Raw genomic sequence first — 18297 nt, forward strand, 5'->3', positions numbered from 1 at the left:
TTCATATATTTGAAAGAAGTAAGCAAACACAATGGTTTTATTGGCATAGAAAGTGTAATGCTAATATCCAATTATCGGTGACTTTAAAGTTACTTTTCTACTGTGCCTCTCAAAAGGTACTATTCAAAGGATGTTCAGATTTAAGGGGTCAGCAAGCTATGGCCAGATCCTGCTACTGCCTGATTTTGTAAATATGGTTCCATCAGAACACAGCCACCCACATTGGGTTACCTATTTTTGATGATTTTGCTTAGGCGACAATGGCAATGGCAGGTATTTATGATTGAGATCAAGGCCCACAGAGCCTAAAATATTTCTCATCATATTATTACATTCAATACTGTAATATTAATAGACACCTGTCTGACATATGACTCTTAGTTTCCTCATCTAAGGTTTATAGAATTATATCATTTGTATGGAATGTTTTGGAAATATTATACTACTTACTTTGATTTATGAGATTTCAAACAATTAAGTACTTTTTATGATACATGTATTTTTACAGGCCTTTTGACACTTTTTCTATTTTACTTATTTTTATTTTAACTCTCTCCATTTACTTTTTTAAAATAATTTTTAAAATATTTTATTTATTTCTCTTTAGAGGGAAAGGGAAGGAGAGAGGGAGAGACATATCAATGTATGGTTGCCTCTTGTGTGTCCCCTGATGGGAACTGGCCTGCAACCTAGGCATGTGCCCTGACTGGGAATCGAACTGTGGTTGTTTGGTCCCCAGGCCCTCGCTCGATCCACTGAGCTACACCAACCAGGGCTTCCATTTTCTTTTAGTCATCTTTATAAACATGAAAACTCTCCTAGGTATACTTGAAGTCTAAGATAAACGTGGCTGTTGTCCACAGGGTCATTGCAGACACTGCACCTTTCATACCCTGGAAAAAATGAAATAGCCATTGTTGCATTTTAAGTTTTCTAATGAGACCATGATAGTGAGAAAATTTTGGAAATGTGTGAACAGAAGAATAATTTTAGAAGTTATGATATATAATCTTGTAAGTCAACTCTTGAACAGTGAAAGGACAGCAAACTCACAGTTATCAACAACCACACCTAAAACAAAAGCAAACTAAGAGGACAGCTAGATCAGGAGCAGAACCATAGAAATGAAGATCACATGGAGGGTTAGCAACAGGGAAGTGGGAGAAGGAGAAGGAGGGAGAAGGTACAGAAAATAAGTAGCATAGATGTTAGGTAGAAAATAGATAGGGGGGAGGACAAGAATAGTTAGGGGAGACATAGAATCTAAAGAACTTCAGACATGTGGTCATAAACTAAAGTGGGGGATGGTGGGGGAGGGGGTGTACAGGGTGGAGGGGAATGAAGGGGGGAATAGAACAACTGTAATAGCATAATCAATAAAATATATTTTAAAAAAATGAAAAAAATAAAAAAAATAAATTTTCCATAACAACACATATAAACATACAGGGTACACAACTAATGTTTTATATATGGAAATAAAAATATTAAAATAATTGTATCAACATCACTTTTGTAATTTCCCTAGTGAAAGTATGTGTAGATAGGAAACTATATCAGTTTTGTTAAGTGATAGGCTTCAGTGTTTAAGATTGTGCTTGAATAAAATGAGGTGCTTAATATTTGTATGTGAAAGAAATTAGAAAAAAGATCTGGTATAAATATAATTTTGTTTATTTTTAACTTTTTTTAAAGTTAAATACTTTTGAATGTTATTATTGTTCAAGTACAGTTTTCTGCTTTTTCCCCCCAGCTCTCCCTGGAGAGGAGAGGGGAGGAGATAATGGGGGGGAGGTGAAGGGTTTAAATATAAGTAAATTTATACAGAGGAAACTTCTGATTTCTATAATAAAAATCAGTTATTTGAAGAAGTAACACAATTGAAACAATTTGGAAATAATACTCTAGTAAAATGTTATTGCAAAACACATTAAAGATAAAGTTCACATGGCATAGTTCATACCTGGATAAGTAATGTATATTCCTCAACTGATTAAATAGTTGAGTGTAAAATAAAACATATTTCAGTGAGTGAGACTGTAAAGTAGTTCCCAAAAGAAACCCCATGCACGCCCTTGTGGCATATGGATGCCAGGAAGGCCATAACATATGAAGATATGTTAATAAATCCACAAAGTATTACAGTAGTTTAAAGTTTAAAGAAATATATTTTAAAGGTAGAGTGGGTTCTAGAAGTAAAAAAAATAATGTGGTATATAGTAGATAATGAAGAGATGATATTGGTAAGCCTATTTAGAGTTATATTACAGTTTTCTGGAATCATATTTGAAGGTGTGTAGTACATACACCAAAAGTTAAGCTTAAAGAAGAATGTGAGGTAACTCTAAGGACAAAAAAAAATGTCTGTTAAGTCTTGTGCAATCTCAACATTGTCTGGAATTATGGAATTAGAGAATGTTTGATGCTCCCTGCTTCTCTTCTATAATGAATCGCCTTCCTGCACCCCACCCTTACTATTTTTCTGTTTGAAAAATTAAAATCCAGTCTTCATTTTTGATACTGAATATATCTCATTATCCTTCAGGTAAGTTACAAGACAATTTTTTTTCTGGTAGTTCATGTAAGGCTTAGTAACCAAATGATCATTTAAAATGCTTAATAATTAAAAGTATGTCTTATTTGAGAGAGACAAGATATTTCCTTGGTTTTTAAAAACGCCAATGATAGCTGTGTAGTCTGTATTACTTGTGTGTCTTAGAATCCACACTGGTGTGTAGCTGGGTCATCCCGATGCCTTCTCGTGCCCATTTCCACCCTCCAGATTTTTTGTCATTTTAAAAAATTTTAATTGTTGTTTAAGTACAGTTTTCTGTCTTTTACTCCCATCCCAGCTCACCCTCCACCCTCCATATTAAAACCTGTCTCCAAAATCTCCTTTTATCTTTCTCACCCATGCCCCTCACCTTCCCAAACCTCAGGCCACCCTCTCACTGTCTTGATGGTATCCCTGTCTTTACCTTCTTCCTTATGTGCATTCTTCTTAGAAATAGAGTTGGTGCCAATCTCAGCCTCATTGCTTTTCTAGTAGAGATCCTTCTGGAATTCGGGTGAATAAATCTCTCACTCCACTCAGTATTAGTATTATTTAACTCTTCGTGGCTGTCCATAATGACTAGTCTGGTACCTTTATTTGCAGCCAAAGGATTATTTTGCTCACCATAGTCACATTCCTGGGGGGCATCTGTAAAGGAAATTTCATGGCTTAATCTAGCAAATAAGTTGAGACAGGGATTCAGGCTCCTCTTTCATCCAAGTTCATTGCCTCCAGTAATAATTAAAGGAATGTATTGTCGTTGTGTGTTGAAAAAAATCATGTATGTTCAATTCCCTTTGAATGAATATACAACCCAAAAGGAACAAATGTGGGACCATCTCTAGCCCAGATGACTTGTGTAAATATTTAAAGGATGTGTGTATGCTTAGGTGATCATAGTGAAACCCTGAGGCACTAGCTGATGTAACTCAGTGGGCATGCTCTTGAATATGAGCCCCAGTGAATATTGAGGTAAATCCTGATCACTATAGTATAATATGTAATATGTACATTGGGACCCTGCTTGACTCAGTTTATTTTAAGAAAACAAACAAAAAAAATTAGGTTTCCTAATTACAGTCCACAATCTTGAGTATGAAGTCTACTATTTGGTCATCTTTTGTAGAATTTCTTTTTTGGTAATAAATTTATTTTGATTGATGTAACTTCCATGTCACATAATTCAAATGTGTAAGCTATGCAATTTAAAATTTTATTAGTATAGTCACATGACTATGTAACTATCACCACAATCTAATTTTAAAACATTTTTGTCAAGTCCAGAAGAAACCCAGTAATCATTTTATACACCCCACCCCAAATACCAGCCCTTGGAAACCACTCATTTTTATGATTACCCTCTATCTTTACGTATGTGCCTAGTGTAAGCATTGCATATAAATGCAATCCATATGTACAGTATTACATAACTAGCTTCTTTCATTTAGAATAATGTTTTTAAGGTTTGGCCATGTTGCAGCAAACGTCAGTACTTTGTGCCTTTTCAGTACTAAATAATATTTCACTGCACTGTGATGTATAAATATGCTGTACTCTGTAGACTGGCCCTCAGGTGCTTTATTTCTTCACTGAAAGATGAGAGCCATCAGTTCAAAAGTGCATATTTTCTATAGCTGTTTAATGCCTTTTCTTCTAAGCTCACTATTTGGGCCCCCATGGAATCCAATTTATCTGACTGCTTTTTATCCCCTGTAATGGACTCACACTTTTCTTTCGCTTTGCATGCCATACGAGTGTTGAAAATTGAACTCTATAAATGATACATTGTAGCGGTAGTGGACATTGAACCTCCAATCCCACTCCCTGGGTATTGTTCTTGGTTTTCACTTGGTCATTTATATGTTCAGTGAAATTGGATGCACTCATTCAGAAAAGTTTATTATGCCCACAGCGTGCAGCCTCTGATGTCCCTGTTCTGTGTTTTCTCCTGTGTTCTTTTAACCTGGCTACTTACGGTTTTGGCCCTGTGTCAGAATAGGCCGCCTATTGGTGAAGGGCTTGATTCTGTTTAGCCAGTTAGATTTTTACCCTCTGCCATTGGATGTATGTGTGTCTTGTAGGCTATTATTGCTGATCAGTGAATTTTCACTTTTTTGCTCCATGTTTCGCTGGGGACTGGTACCTGGAAGATTTCATGTCTACTTGCTCTTGAGAGAGAGCACAAGGTTGTGGATGATTTTTAAGACTGGTTTCCGATGAGTTACCTTTGGGTCACAGTAGCTTACGTCTCAGTCAGTATTTGAAATTGTGTTTAGGTCTCTCGTTCCAGTGAGGCTCCTGCCTGTGTTGATGAGTCTGGTGCAGCTAAGAAAAGGCTCTCACCTCTCCTTCATTCCCTCCAGAGATTGCTGCTGATTGAGTACAGCTTAGCGCATGTGCACAACGTCCCTACCCCCGAAACTGACTGATCCCAAAGGGATCTTCTTGGTCATCTCTTTGCTTAGTTCTCTTTATTAAACTTCTTGTTGTTCTACCATTTGATCATATCTATTTGTGAAAACCATTTGCTTTTATTAAACTTCTGGTTGCTCTGTCATTTGATCTACCTACTTCTTCATAACTGCTCTCCACCAACGTATCCGTTTTTTCAACAATTCCCCTAGATAAGGAGTTCACATTGTGTTCAAGGTAAAGTGTGTTCTCTCGGGCAAAGTGGTGTAGCTCTTTGACCTTTGGACCTTCTGTCTTCCTGGGAGGAATATTCACACCGGAACAATAAAGTTGGGAGCGAAGACCCACTTTTCCAGCATGCCACCCTTACTCTCAGTGGCACTGGTGGTGACAGGAGGTAGCAGCCCTGATCATCTTCATTTTGCTGTTACAAATGTGGAATCTTTGCCTTTCAAGTGAGCCAGTGGAAGGGATGGGCCCCAGTATTTGAAGTAGAATTTCTAACTATGAGTGAGGGCTGGTGAGAAAATGAGGCCAATTTTCCCTGCGACACCTGCATGAAGTAGGGTTTCTGCAACACAACCCGAGGAGGGGGAGATAAGAAATATTGCTGTCCCTTTTCCCAGCTAAAACCATAGTTTCAGTCTAGGAGCTGGGTGGAGAGAGAGCCTCCAACTTCTTGTCTATACCTGCCCAGAGGAGGGAGCTTCTGTAACACAGACCTGGAATATATACATTTAAAAATATCATTTAAGAAAGCTGGTCATGGTTCAATGTTACAGACTCTTGCTATTCTTACCAAAAACTAGTAGACTTTTTTGAATGAATGTTTCTCCACTTGCTGTATATGCCTAAGACAATTTCCAACAACTTAAATAATTTTTTCTTAAGTGACTTGTTTTTGTGCTGTGGAAAGTGTTGCCTGAACACCATCCACAAGTATGGGACTCTACTGTTTAGTTTTGTTATCAGAATGTAGCACTTTTTTTTGTTTTTACTCACTCCTGATTAAACTGCATAAGATTGAGAATTCAGGAAGACACAGTTAAAAGAATGTGATGAAATGTAAGATTCTTAACATTCCTAGATGTTTTGCTAGAAAACAAATCCAAGGGGATTCAATCCAATCTTACCCTAAACTGATTTTCTGAGCAACTCTCAGTCATTTCCTCCTGATGGATTTCCTGTAAATCCTCATTAGTCTACCACAGCTAGAACATTTTGCCTTATTTTATGGGTACAGAATTTGAATGCAGGATAGAAATCCAAACTGTTTTCCAACACAAAGTATACTTCTTTCAGGCATTGTGGAGTGGCTTTCAGAATGGAGATTCTGTGGTTTTCAGGCATTGAATTATTTCTAATACTGAAGATTTCCATCATTTACAAAGGTAATCTCTAAAGAGGTCTCTAAATATGTTATTTTTCTCCTGACCTTGTCCCATTACCCCATGTAAATGTTTCCTGGTACAAAAGTAGGTTGTACCATTTTTTAGCCACTAACCAATCTTCTAGAAAATGAGATCCCTCATTTTATTAGCAAGTATTTTTTAAATTTCTCATTTATTTGACTATAATTTGTCAATTTACAAAAATAGTTCTAATTTATTAAGAATTGACTTTCTACTGAAAGTTTGGCATTAAAAACAAAATTCCTTGAATACATTTGAAGTTCTAATTGACTATATTTAATGATTCATGAATTAGGCAGCATCTCATCTAGCCATGAGAAGGAGCCCTAAGAATCTGTACAAAATGGAAGGCTTTTATAGACAAAAGTGGGTGGGGAAAAAAGAAGTTTCTAGTAAATAATAGATAATTTCAGCCTAGGTCACCTCCCTCTGGGGAAAGGCAGGAAGGGAAGGCAGTCTGTCGGACAGATTATCACAGTAGGGCTACTGAGCAGGCAATTCCAGATTGACTTGTTCGAGGTCACCTTCCTGGGACAGGCTGAAACTGCAAAGAAGTCTTGGTTAGCTCTCGTGGTGCCTAGCAGAAGTGACTCCATTTTGGGCCTGCTGCTCAAGTATGTTGTTCATGTCTTAAAGAAAGAAAGCTTATAACATTGCAAAAGTTGTCTAAAAATTTGAATATAATCATGCAATGATATAATCCAGTTTCATTTCTGGTAGTTTTGTTTGTTTCCAAGGAATGAATAATTGCCTCTTTGTTTCCTTATTTTTCTAAATACTAATCATTACTTCATTAACAAATTCTCCAGTGAAGTGTGAGTTGTTCTTGGTCATTTAAAGATACCATGCAATGCACGAGTTTGTATCCATTCACTTCCCCTCTTTTGTGTTACACATCTTGGCATTCTTTCTTCTGCTCCGGCTGGACTAATACTCCCTGAACCTGTGCACAGTTGTCTTCCTGAAATTCCTCTATTATTTTGCTGGGAAGTTCCTTTTCCTTTCTCTTCTATTAAATATCTTTGTTACAATTCTAAGATTGCCTTTTATTTTCTTAAATAAACTTCATTTTTTGAACAGGTTTAGGTTTACAGAACAATGGAAAAGATAGTGCAGAGGATTCAGTCTGCCTTATACCCACTCACTGCCATGCTTATCATCCTACATTAGTATGGCACATTTGTTATAATTAAATAATCAATATTGATACATGACGGTGAACTAAACTCTATGCTTTATTCAGCTTGCCTTAGTTTTACTTAATGTCCTTTTTTCTGTTCCAGGATCCCATCCATTACATTTAATTTGTCATGTTTCATTAGGCACCTCTTAGCTTTGACAGCTTCTCAGATTTCTCTTGTTTTTGGTGACATTGACAGTTTTCAAGAGTACTAGCCAGGTATTTTATAAAATGTTACTCAGTTGGAAAGTGTTTAATGTTTTTTTGATGATTAGATTGATGTTACTGAGTTTTTCAGAAGAAGATCAAAGGAGTAAAATGCTTTTTTTAGAACATCATATCAAGGGTGTTCTAACCATGCAGTTAAATTTCCACCAGTAATGTGAATAGTTTCTCAAATCTTTCACCTCAGAGAGAGAGAGAGAGGAAGAGAGGGAAAGAGGAGAGATCGTGTCTCTTGTCACCCTGTACTGCAAACGTGCCCCCGGTTGACGTTCTTTCTTGTTTCCATAACATCTTTTTTTCTTGGCTTACTGGAGATACCAGTATCATTTCAGCATATGTATACCATAAGTAGCTACTGTAGTTATTAATAAAGGAAGGAAGCAAAGGAAATCAGCACTGTTAACCATAATCAATTTGGGAGTGTACATTTGTTTCACAGGATGTTACAGGTTAACACATTCCCCAGGGGATCACAACGGTCGCCCGCAACAGAGATTAACAACCTCCCTCCCCCAAACAGGAAAGGACTGTTTTCGATCTCCCCGTCCACTTGCCCAGACTGTGGAGGGAACTAAGCACATGCTCAGAACAAAGTCAGAATGACACAAGGGCAGTGCTTCTTTGAGGCACGTGCAATAGGAACTAACGTGGTGACCATAGAGACCTGACAGAAGGGATTGGTTGGAAGGTGGCATCATCAGAAGCCCGCAAAAGCTTGAGAAATTGATTTTTTAAAAGTGCCTAGTCTGCCCCATGCCCAAGGTATTATAACCTAGTTTAACATGGAAGCTCTTTCTTGGTGACTCATGCTTGCCCAGTTCTTAGCACATTTCCTCTACAGTAACCATGCGGATCTGGCAGCAACATAGCCCAGCAGCTGCGGAGACTCAAAATGCTGGCTCCAGTTGGGAGCTTGGGGAAAGCAGCACAGTCAGAAACAGCACCAAGTTACTTGGATGGGGACTGAGACCACTTGGCAGCTGCCTGTGGGCTCCAGAGGACTAAGCTTTAATATGAAGCAGAAACTCTGGACACTGGCCCTGGTTTTGGCCTTGCTGAAGTTTGGATTTTTTCCATGGCAGGATGATCAGATATGGGACACAGGGGCAGCCTTTTATTTCTCCCTGAATAAATCTTGCCACACTACAATCTCTGGTGCTTGGGCCTGTAACATGCTTTTCTCACAATCCCATGACTGAGCCACACTTTTACTGGGAAAAAATGTGCATGTATATATGTAGTTACAAGGTATGTCTAGAAACATCCAGCCATTGTTAATGTAAGGAGAATTGTTTGCACAATATCCATGTAATCTGGAAGCCAAGAAGAGTGGACTAGATTGTGCATGTGTGAACAATGACCACCGTGCTGACTAGTCAGTGGGAGATGGTAGACACTGTTGAGTGAGCATGTGCACTGTGTGGCCGTTACACTCAAAATCACTGAGTGAGTTGAACCACAGATCTACGTCGAGTTTTGTGTTAAACTTAAACACAAAACTTTCACATTCTCTGTGAAAACTATTCTGATGATTCAGAAGGATGCAGCTATGGGCAACTGATGATTGGAAGCTTCATCGTGAAAACACCCCCATTTACGCATCATGTCTTATGTAGAGGTGTTTGGTGAAACATCAAATCAGGTGACTCAGCCTGCCTCCAGCCCAGATGTGGCACCCCATGACTTCTTGTTTTTCCCAAAACTAAAATCGCCTTTGAAAGGGAAGAGATTTCAGACCATCAGTGAGACTCAGGAAAATAAAACAAGGTTGACGGTGATTGGGAGAACTGCGTGAGAGCCCAAGGTACCTATTTTTTAAGGGGACTGAGGTGTCTTTGTCCTATGTACAATGTGTCTTGTATCATGTATTTCTTCAATAAAGGTCTCTATTTTTTTATAGTACAAGGCTGGATATCTTCTGGACAGATCTTGAATGTATGCATTAGAGAGTAGTATGTGGACAAGTCAGAGAACAATGGTCAATGAATTCCACAAATTAAGATCGTAGAGCAATGATCACCTTCAGGCATCTTTGTTTTACTTCTAAGAGACAATGAAAATTGGTTTACCATCTCTGCTTCTCAGTGTCAAATTTATAAAACAGAAGGGTCAGGGTTAGGGCTTTATTGCACAACAGAGGCGGCAAAATTATCTTTTGATGTGAGTTTACTGGGACCAAGTGAGCTTTAGTAGGAATGGCTGCTCATTCCCAAAGGAATCTAAGGCCTACTTTTATTTCTTGGACAAAGGTTAAATTGTTTATACATAACAATATGTTTGCTAAAACTTTCAGATAACTTTCTTAGAACTCAATTTTTTAAATTATCAGATTGGCCTGCAATCTTTAAATGATTATTGAAGATATTATGTATAAAATATGAAGCAGGAAATTTAAAATGCAAAGTTAAATACTTCTTAAAACACATTTTTAAGGTAAAGGTTTATATGGAGTCAGATAAATTTTATTTTTGACATTTCAATAATTTGGGGATCATATACATTATTTAGTCCTGTTTTTTGGTATATGAAAAAAGAAGGCCTCTCTCTGTTATTACTTCAGATTAAAAGACCATTTATTTCATGAGAAAGGAGGGTATGTAACTATGTATTTTTTTCACTTTCTGATTAAAAACATCACACCATAGGCACAGTCACCAGGAAAGTGTTATTCCATACACAGCCTTAGACTGTGACCCACTGCAGGGAACCATTTATAATAATCAGTGCACATCGGTATAAGAAAACATCGTCTAACAAAGGTAGACCTTGCAGTGTAATTTATATAAAATAAGATTTTTTAAATCAGAAGCTTTTCTTAAAAGCAAACACACCCAACCCTAAATAAATAACAGAGAAGCCATAGCCTTTGGATAACTCTTAGCTTTGGACGCTCTTAACAGGAAAGCTGTCGTTGGCTATTTTACATCTAAGTATCCCCTGCTTTGAAATATGACCATAAAAAAACCAACTCCCTTCTGCTAAAAGGACTATTGGGCTCCAGAGACTCATCATCAGCTTTGGAAAGTGTTTGAAAGCCATGTTGGCTATCCAAAAGTTTAGGGGTAATAGACAAATATAAATTTTTAAACACTGTGTCCAAATCCAGTATATGGAATAAAACACACCTCTGGTGATATTCTTTGTAACAAATATGTCTTCTTTAAGGTTCACATGTTTCGATAGGGTGTTGACACCTCAGAATAAGTCTGTTATTCTTCCTCTTATAACAGCACCATTGGTACTGAGGCGAAGTGTACTCAGGTTGATGGCTCTGTGAAGTTTTTCTTGTAATTCAGGCTATGTTTCATGCTTAAGGGAGATGTTTTCCTTTCACTTAAGAATCGGAGTCCTTCAATCTCCTTGCATTACTTTTGTTGTGATGTGACACTTTAAAAGCTCCCTGGCTGGAAATGGTGGCTAGAGGCTGGGATCTACTGGTAGCAGTATCCTCTGCTGGAGATAATCTCTTCATCTCTCTCCTAAAAGACTGCAGCGCTGTAGAGCCTTGGAATGGATTTTAGGATTCTACTGCAATGATGTCAGTTACATAAAGCACATGCACACAATTTCTAATTGAATGGAGTTGAAAGTGTTTTATTTCATCATGTGTATAGCTCCACAGACATACCAGCATTGTTGATTATGTCCTCACAACACAACTGTTACTTAACAGACATGGCTTAGTGTACAACTGTGCTGTGACTTCACTAAAAAGTATTCCTCAGATCTGCCTTGTTCTGGAGCCCATCTTTTTTATGAGTTGTTCAAAGAACACCAAGGCTGGGAGTGACCACTGAATTCGGAGCTGTCAAGTACATTTAACAGGCTGCCTTCTCATCTGATTTTTCCAGCACGGCATCCTTATTTCAAGAGAACTGGAAGAAACCTTCACAGTTGGAAACGACTTACCTCCCTCTTTGTGCAACACCTGTGTCGGGTCACCTGGCCTGTCTAGTGCCTTGATGGGTGGATTAGCTGGGCTGCTGTGAAGTTTCTTACTGTTCAGCTGCCATTCGATCCTATTAACATAGCTGCCCAGTCACTTATTGGTTTTAGGTGGTTTTTTTCCTGCTTCTGCTTAGAAGTCTGTGTCTCTTTTTAGATCCTCCTAGGGGAGAGCTTGGGAGTCCTGCATATCCTGACTTCAAAGGAACTATATTGACCTGACAGCTCCGATCCTCAAATTTTACAGAAGATCTAAATCAATCTAAAAATAATTAAGCTGCCCAGTATCGAATCACCTGTGTAGCTCTGGGGAAAGAATTTGGAACTCAGGTCTTTAAATGTATATTGTCAGTCTTTCTAGGACTTGAAAGCCTCTATGCTTTCATCTCTTCACACGTTTGTTAACGCAGAGGCAGCACAGAAGAAGGGCTGAGGGGATGGACTCTGCAGTCAGCCCGCTGGGTCCAAATCTGCCTCTGTGTGTTAATTTCGGGGCCACGTTCAAGCCCTGTCAGTGCTTTGTTCCTGTTTTATCTGTAACATGAGTAAAATAATAGCACTTCTTTCACAAAGCAGTTGTATAGATACAGAAAATCCAACGCGATGTGGAACAAAAGAAGTTTTCAATGAAAGTCATCTATTATTGAATGGCTAATTCATGCAAACTGAAATATGTACTTGGTACCTAGTGTATGCCAGATACAGCAAGTCCTCAAATAACATTATTTTGTTCAATGTTGGTTTGTTATAATGTTGATGAGGCACTTAAACTCTTGTTTATATTCATTAGCTGTGGTTAAGTGGGTTTCAGAAAACCTTGTTTTATACCAGGTCCAAGAAATCATTGACAATGTTAGGCGAGGACCTCCTGCAAGGGGCCTTTTTGCCACAGTCATAGTCCCTTTTCACTCCACCTAGAAAACAGGAACAAAGCATTATATAAATGCACCTATAACATAAATTATTCCTGCTACTATTAATAAGATTTGTTTGGTAAAGGGTTTGATGTAAAGAGGGGAGAACGGCAAGGATATAGTGGGCAGCGGTAGACGAGGCCTGTTAAGTAGTGAATATCATAACGAAATCCTGGACTTTAACATCTTTTCACTTAACAACATTGAAATATATAATACAATATTATTATCTACAGTCCCTGTGCTATACATTAAATCCCCAGTGTGCAGTGAAAAGAAAAGTCTACATTTTTAATTACAGATTTTTTTCTGCAATGTGATATGTGGGTCCCTAAAAACCCTTTCATTCTGCAGAATTCACATTAAAATAGAAGCTCTCATGGAAAAAAAAAAAAAGAGTAAGGCTCTGTGCAGATCCCAAAACCTGTGCGATTACTCCTTAGCAATCATCACCCTAATGAATATATTAAGCAAGAGTAATCCACTGATAAATATTTCTATAAATATAAGATTATATTTTAAAGAAATGGGAAAAGTAATTTGGTGGCACAGATAAGTGAGGATCGGCCTTCTTAGGGAAGGAAGCACAGAGAAATGTAGACACAAAGCGGAGAACACAACATGCTAAGATGGAGTGTGTGTCCAAAGAGAGACAAAGGAAGGAGCAGAATGTGGACGTGAGGGAATGGGAATTGCATTCCATGCTGTACTCCCGTGTGGCTCCCATTAACTTGAGCCTTATTACAGTATTTTGTGTGTGGCTGACGCGTTTGGTGATGCAACTCTTTGATATGCTGGGAAATTAGCTTAAGAAACAACATGCTTTCCATGTTATGCTCACATTCTTGTCTACTTACCAGTCATTTGTAAATGAATCCCCTGACATTGGAGACACCCATTGTAGCATCATAGGTGGGGAATGACATGGATAGATCAGAGTTTCTGAAAGATTACTCTAGTAGGGAATCAAAACTCAGATTTTAGACACCTTTGAATCCAACAGGGAAAGGGTAACTAGAATCAGATGGTGACAGTAATGATGAATACAGCCAGATGTACAATACTGGTAATTTCTACTATAAAATAAGAAGGCACTAAGTTAGAGAATTTACATTAGGTGTCAATGTCTTTAATATCTGATTTTTGATATCTTACATAAAAAAACTCGAGAAAATTTTCATGGAACAGGAAAGCAAAAACAATCTAATTTGTTTTCTATGTTAGACTATGTTTGGGCAGTTCAAGTTCTAGCCTCCATCTTTTCTATTGGTAATTTTCTCCCCATGCGTCTGAGCTTGCCTGAGGTAGGACTGAAAAAAGTAGAGGAAGAAGCATGGAAGACACTAACATATTGGATGTCACGTTAGCAACATAAACTTGAAAACAGATGAGGGAAATATGCACAGTGTGCTCACACAGGCTTATTAAAAATAGTTGCAAATATTCTGTAACCTCTTAAATATGCCATCACACAGATGCAGTTCATGTTTGACATTTCATCTGAATGCCAATAACCTCTGATTACAAAGATGTTTATAAAATTTATTTTTACCAAAGAGATGTAATTTATCATGATAAGGTATAGCAGAATAAACCTTGTTTTACAACAACAAAAAACAATAAATCACTTAAGTAGAAATCACAGTTTGTGACTTAAACTTTATTGTTTAAACCAGTACTGTTCAATATATAATATTAGAAACCACAGGTATGAGCTAGGTATATAATTTAATTTTTTTCTAGTAAACACCTTAAAAAGTAAACATTTTAAATTGATAAAATTAATTTAATAGTTAATATTTAACATAATATCATCATGCCCCAAGTAATAAATATAGAAATGAATAATGAGACATTTTATTTTTTTAAGATTTTATTTACTTATTTTTAAAGAGGGTAAGGGAGGGAGAAACAGAGGGAAGAAAACATCAATGTGCAGGTGCTTCTTGTGCGCCCCCTACTGGGGACCTGGCCCACAACCCAGGCGTGTGCCCTGACTGGAGATTGAACCAGCGACCCTTTGGTTTGCAGGCCAGCACTCAATCCACTGAGCCACAGCAGCCAGGAAAAGACATTTTAAATTCTCATTTTTTGTACTAAGTCTTTGAATTTTGTTACACAATTTGAGAGCAGAGAACATCTCATTTTCAAATTGCTGAATTTCAACTAAATAACCACATATGTCTAGTGGTCACTATATTAGACAAATAGGCCAAAGTTAACTTTTACGAACATTAATTCTCCAGAGTGAAGAGATGCAGTAAATACATACCTTACTTATGTTTTTGTCTAAAAGTTACATCCTTTAAGACTATAAAAATACCATGGACAAAAACAAATAAGCAAAACAGAACCAGAGACATGGAAATAAAGAAGAAATTGACAGTGACCAGAGGGGAGAGGGGAGAGGGAAAATAAAAGAAAAAAGGGTAAGGGTCTAGGCAAGGATCCTTATTACCATGTATAAAGGACCCATAGTAACGTACAGCAGGGTAGGAATGGGAGGGAGCAGGGGACAGCAAACACGGGCTGGGGGGAATCAGGACCACTGTAATTGAACAACAATTTTAAAAAGGGGAAAAAAGTAACTACCATGTATTATTATTTTATTTCTCTTCTTGGGAACACCATTATAGAATACTTTTGGAGTATAACTTCTGAACCCACCCCACTTCACATCTTATTAAAATCCTTGCAAGAATAAAACAATAGTAAATATTTCTGTAAATACTAGATTGCTTCTGTTTATGATACACCATCTTATCTCAAGCACAGGGAATTGCTACCCCATTAAATGCTGACATGTGAATATTTGTGAAGAGTGTATTGTAATTTTTATTATATTATATGTAACTGAATAAACATTCAGTTATGAATTTAATTGCATCTGACAGGTGAACAAAATGACATGCTTTATAGATGTTTAATTAAACGTGTATTGATTTGACTTGAGTTCTCTTCTTTTGGGAGCATTATATATAATTTCTGGCCTCCAGCATTTTTGGCCTTTGAAAACCTCCTGGGCTGAGGGCATTGTGCTTCCAGTGGTAAATGTACAAAGTCACCCTGGTTCAAGAAATGCTTGTCCCTTGCCTGCTTGCAAAATACAGGGACACTCCCATCCCTGTAATTCTCAATGTAATTGTCACCCATGACAGGCTTTTACCAAAATTAGTTTGTTAACTTTTTCTTTAACATGTATCAAATTCTTTATTTGTGTTGCTTTTGACAACGACACACCCCGAAACAGTCAGATTTGGGTTGAAGGAAGTGGTATCTGTGATGTCAGCTGTATTCCGTCATGAAAACAGAATGCAAAAGGTTTCATTTTTTTCTTCTCCATATTTTGAATGATGACAAGAAAAAACATGCATTTTTAAGCTAACAGAAATCATCAAGTTTTAACTTTGAATGATGAAGTTTGTTAATTATGTTATATATTTACAATTCCTAGTTTTCTACTTTTATTACTTGAACACAGGAGTTAACTTTAAAACATTTCATTACATAGTTTAAAATGAAGCATTCAGAGTTGAATTTTTAATTGTATGTGATTAGTTTACTAACTTCAGTTTTGCATCAGCATGTTCCATGTGCTCATTTTCACAGCAGTGGCAAATTTGCCCTCATCTATTTATTTGACTGTCAGTTTGTTCTCTGTTTCTGATTTAGGAGAGGCAGTGATTGTGTCTATTTTCTTATCTACTATATAACAAATGACCTAGTACAGTGTAGGTGCTCAGTGAACCTTAGGTAAATGAATGAAAAACAAATGTTTGTTATTGTTACTTCCCGTCCTTGCGAGAAAGAAGGGTCGAGCAAGAAGGGTTGGAGACTGCTGGGTAGTCAGAGGTGTTTTATTGGCCAAAGTTTCAAAGTTTTACCTGCGCAGGGGCGAACTCTCGGGGTGCCTAAAAAGTTTAAAAAAAAAAAAAAAAGAGTGCCAAAATGGCTGCAAATGAGAGTCGCGCCTGGCACTTACAGGCTAGGGTTCTATAGAAGCGAGCAAGCAAGCAACTTCCAGAAGCAAAAGGTGGCAGTTAGCTACTGGCTCAGGGGCTTATGCTAGGGCTCGTGATCTTGCTGATGATTGGCTGGCAGGACTCATGAACAGCTCATGCTCAGGTTAGCCATTGGCTCAGGGGCTCATGCTAGGGGTAAAAATTTCCCCCCCCCCAACGGATGTTCCAAGAAGCTATCTGCTTAACTTCCTGGAACATTTGCCCGGGGGTGGGGGTGGGGGTGCAGTCCCCCCATCCAAGCTTGAGCAAGCAGCTAAGGTTGAACAAACAACTTAGTTTTCTTAAGACTATTTCCCTTAGCCCCTAACATTATCAAGTGATGTTCAAAGCTCATTTTACCTAAATGCAAAGGAGAGGGTGTCCACCTGGTAGAGAAACAAGGTCGCCCTGAGAGGGAATCCATTTACAAAATAATCCCAGGTATCCAGGGTTTCTGTTACACCAAGGCTAGAGAAAAAAATTGTAACTTAAAGCCTGTAAAGCCATCTAATAATTTATTAATCATTCATATTGTATCAAGATCATTTACTTTTATAATTAGTAATCTATCTTTTTCCCATCACATCTCTTATTCTTTGTATTATTTAGTAGGAAATCTTTTGCTTTTTAAAAATTGTTTTCTTTTTTCCTTGTTCTCTAAATCTGTGGTTCTCCATCTTGGCCTGTTTTATTCCTCCAGGGAGATATTTGACAATGTCTATAGGTATTTTTGTCGTGGAGAGGATGCTATTTTGTTATCTATTGACTAAAGGAAAAGAGATTCTTCAAAAAATCATAAATGGACAAGATAGCTCCCCAGTAGCAAAGAATTATCCGGCCCAAAATGTCCACAGTGCTAAGGTTGCAAAACCTTACTTAGTTCGCTTTAAAACCACTGATCCCTGTTTTATTCCTAAAATGATTAAAAAAAAACCAGATTGCTTCTGTTTATGATACACCTTTTGCCTCATTGTAACCAAGACTTTTTCAAATTTGCAAAATGCTTAGTTTATTAAAGTTACAGGTCGAGTAACAATAAAGATTTATCAGTATAATTTTTTAAAATCCTTCCTCTCTTTTTCAAACGTTGCCAGATAAAATGAGAGTTTCAATGTCGATAATGTAATTCTATCAATTTAATGCATCTTTGTTAATCTATTTTACAGGCTCCTTTAGATGGAATATAAAACTGCAGAAACCTTTCCATCAGAAGGATTAATGCCGGCATTACCATTTCTGCAGTAAAACAGAGCGCTCAGCGGTGGAGGCCACAGACACCTCCAGCCTGGATTCCACAATTCCGCATTAAGTGCTGGAGTTTGCATTACCGGCGGTAGGAAAGCCTTTGCCAATGCTTACAAGGAACTGCTTATCCCTGCTTCTCTGGGTCCTGTTTGATGGAGGTCTCCTAACACCACTTCAACCGCCGCTACAACGAACGTTAGCCACAGAGCCCAGGGAAAATGTTATCCACCTGTCAGGGCAGCGATCGCATTTCCAGCGAGTTAAGCGTGGCTGGGTGTGGAATCAGTTTTTCGTGCTGGAGGAGTACATGGGCTCTGAACCGCAGTACGTGGGAAAGGTAATGGCCTGTTTCTTTTGACAACCACTCGACAGCCAGGGGGGTTATGAGGTGCACGCTATGCGTGGGTGT

At 37.8% G+C, this 18297-nt stretch overlaps 1 protein-coding gene across 2 annotated transcripts in view; it reads left to right on the forward strand.

The window, feature by feature from the left end:
- The window catches only part of CDH12 (cadherin 12), a 352791-nt gene that overhangs the window by 98495 nt on the left and 235999 nt on the right, over window positions 1-18297 (forward strand). For both annotated transcript variants that reach the window (XM_053657173.1, XM_053657174.1), the window contains exon 2: window positions 17810-18225. In XM_053657173.1, coding sequence (XP_053513148.1) covers window positions 17995-18225 — 231 coding nt within the window. In that variant the 5' untranslated portion in view covers window positions 17810-17994. The remainder of the gene's footprint in view (window positions 1-17809; window positions 18226-18297) is intronic.

The sequence above is a fragment of the Artibeus jamaicensis genome, unplaced genomic scaffold (assembly GCF_021234435.1).
Source record: "Artibeus jamaicensis isolate MK-2021 breed Jamaican fruit bat unplaced genomic scaffold, CSHL_Jam_final scaffold_369, whole genome shotgun sequence".
Taxonomy (NCBI): Eukaryota; Metazoa; Chordata; class Mammalia; order Chiroptera; family Phyllostomidae; genus Artibeus; species Artibeus jamaicensis.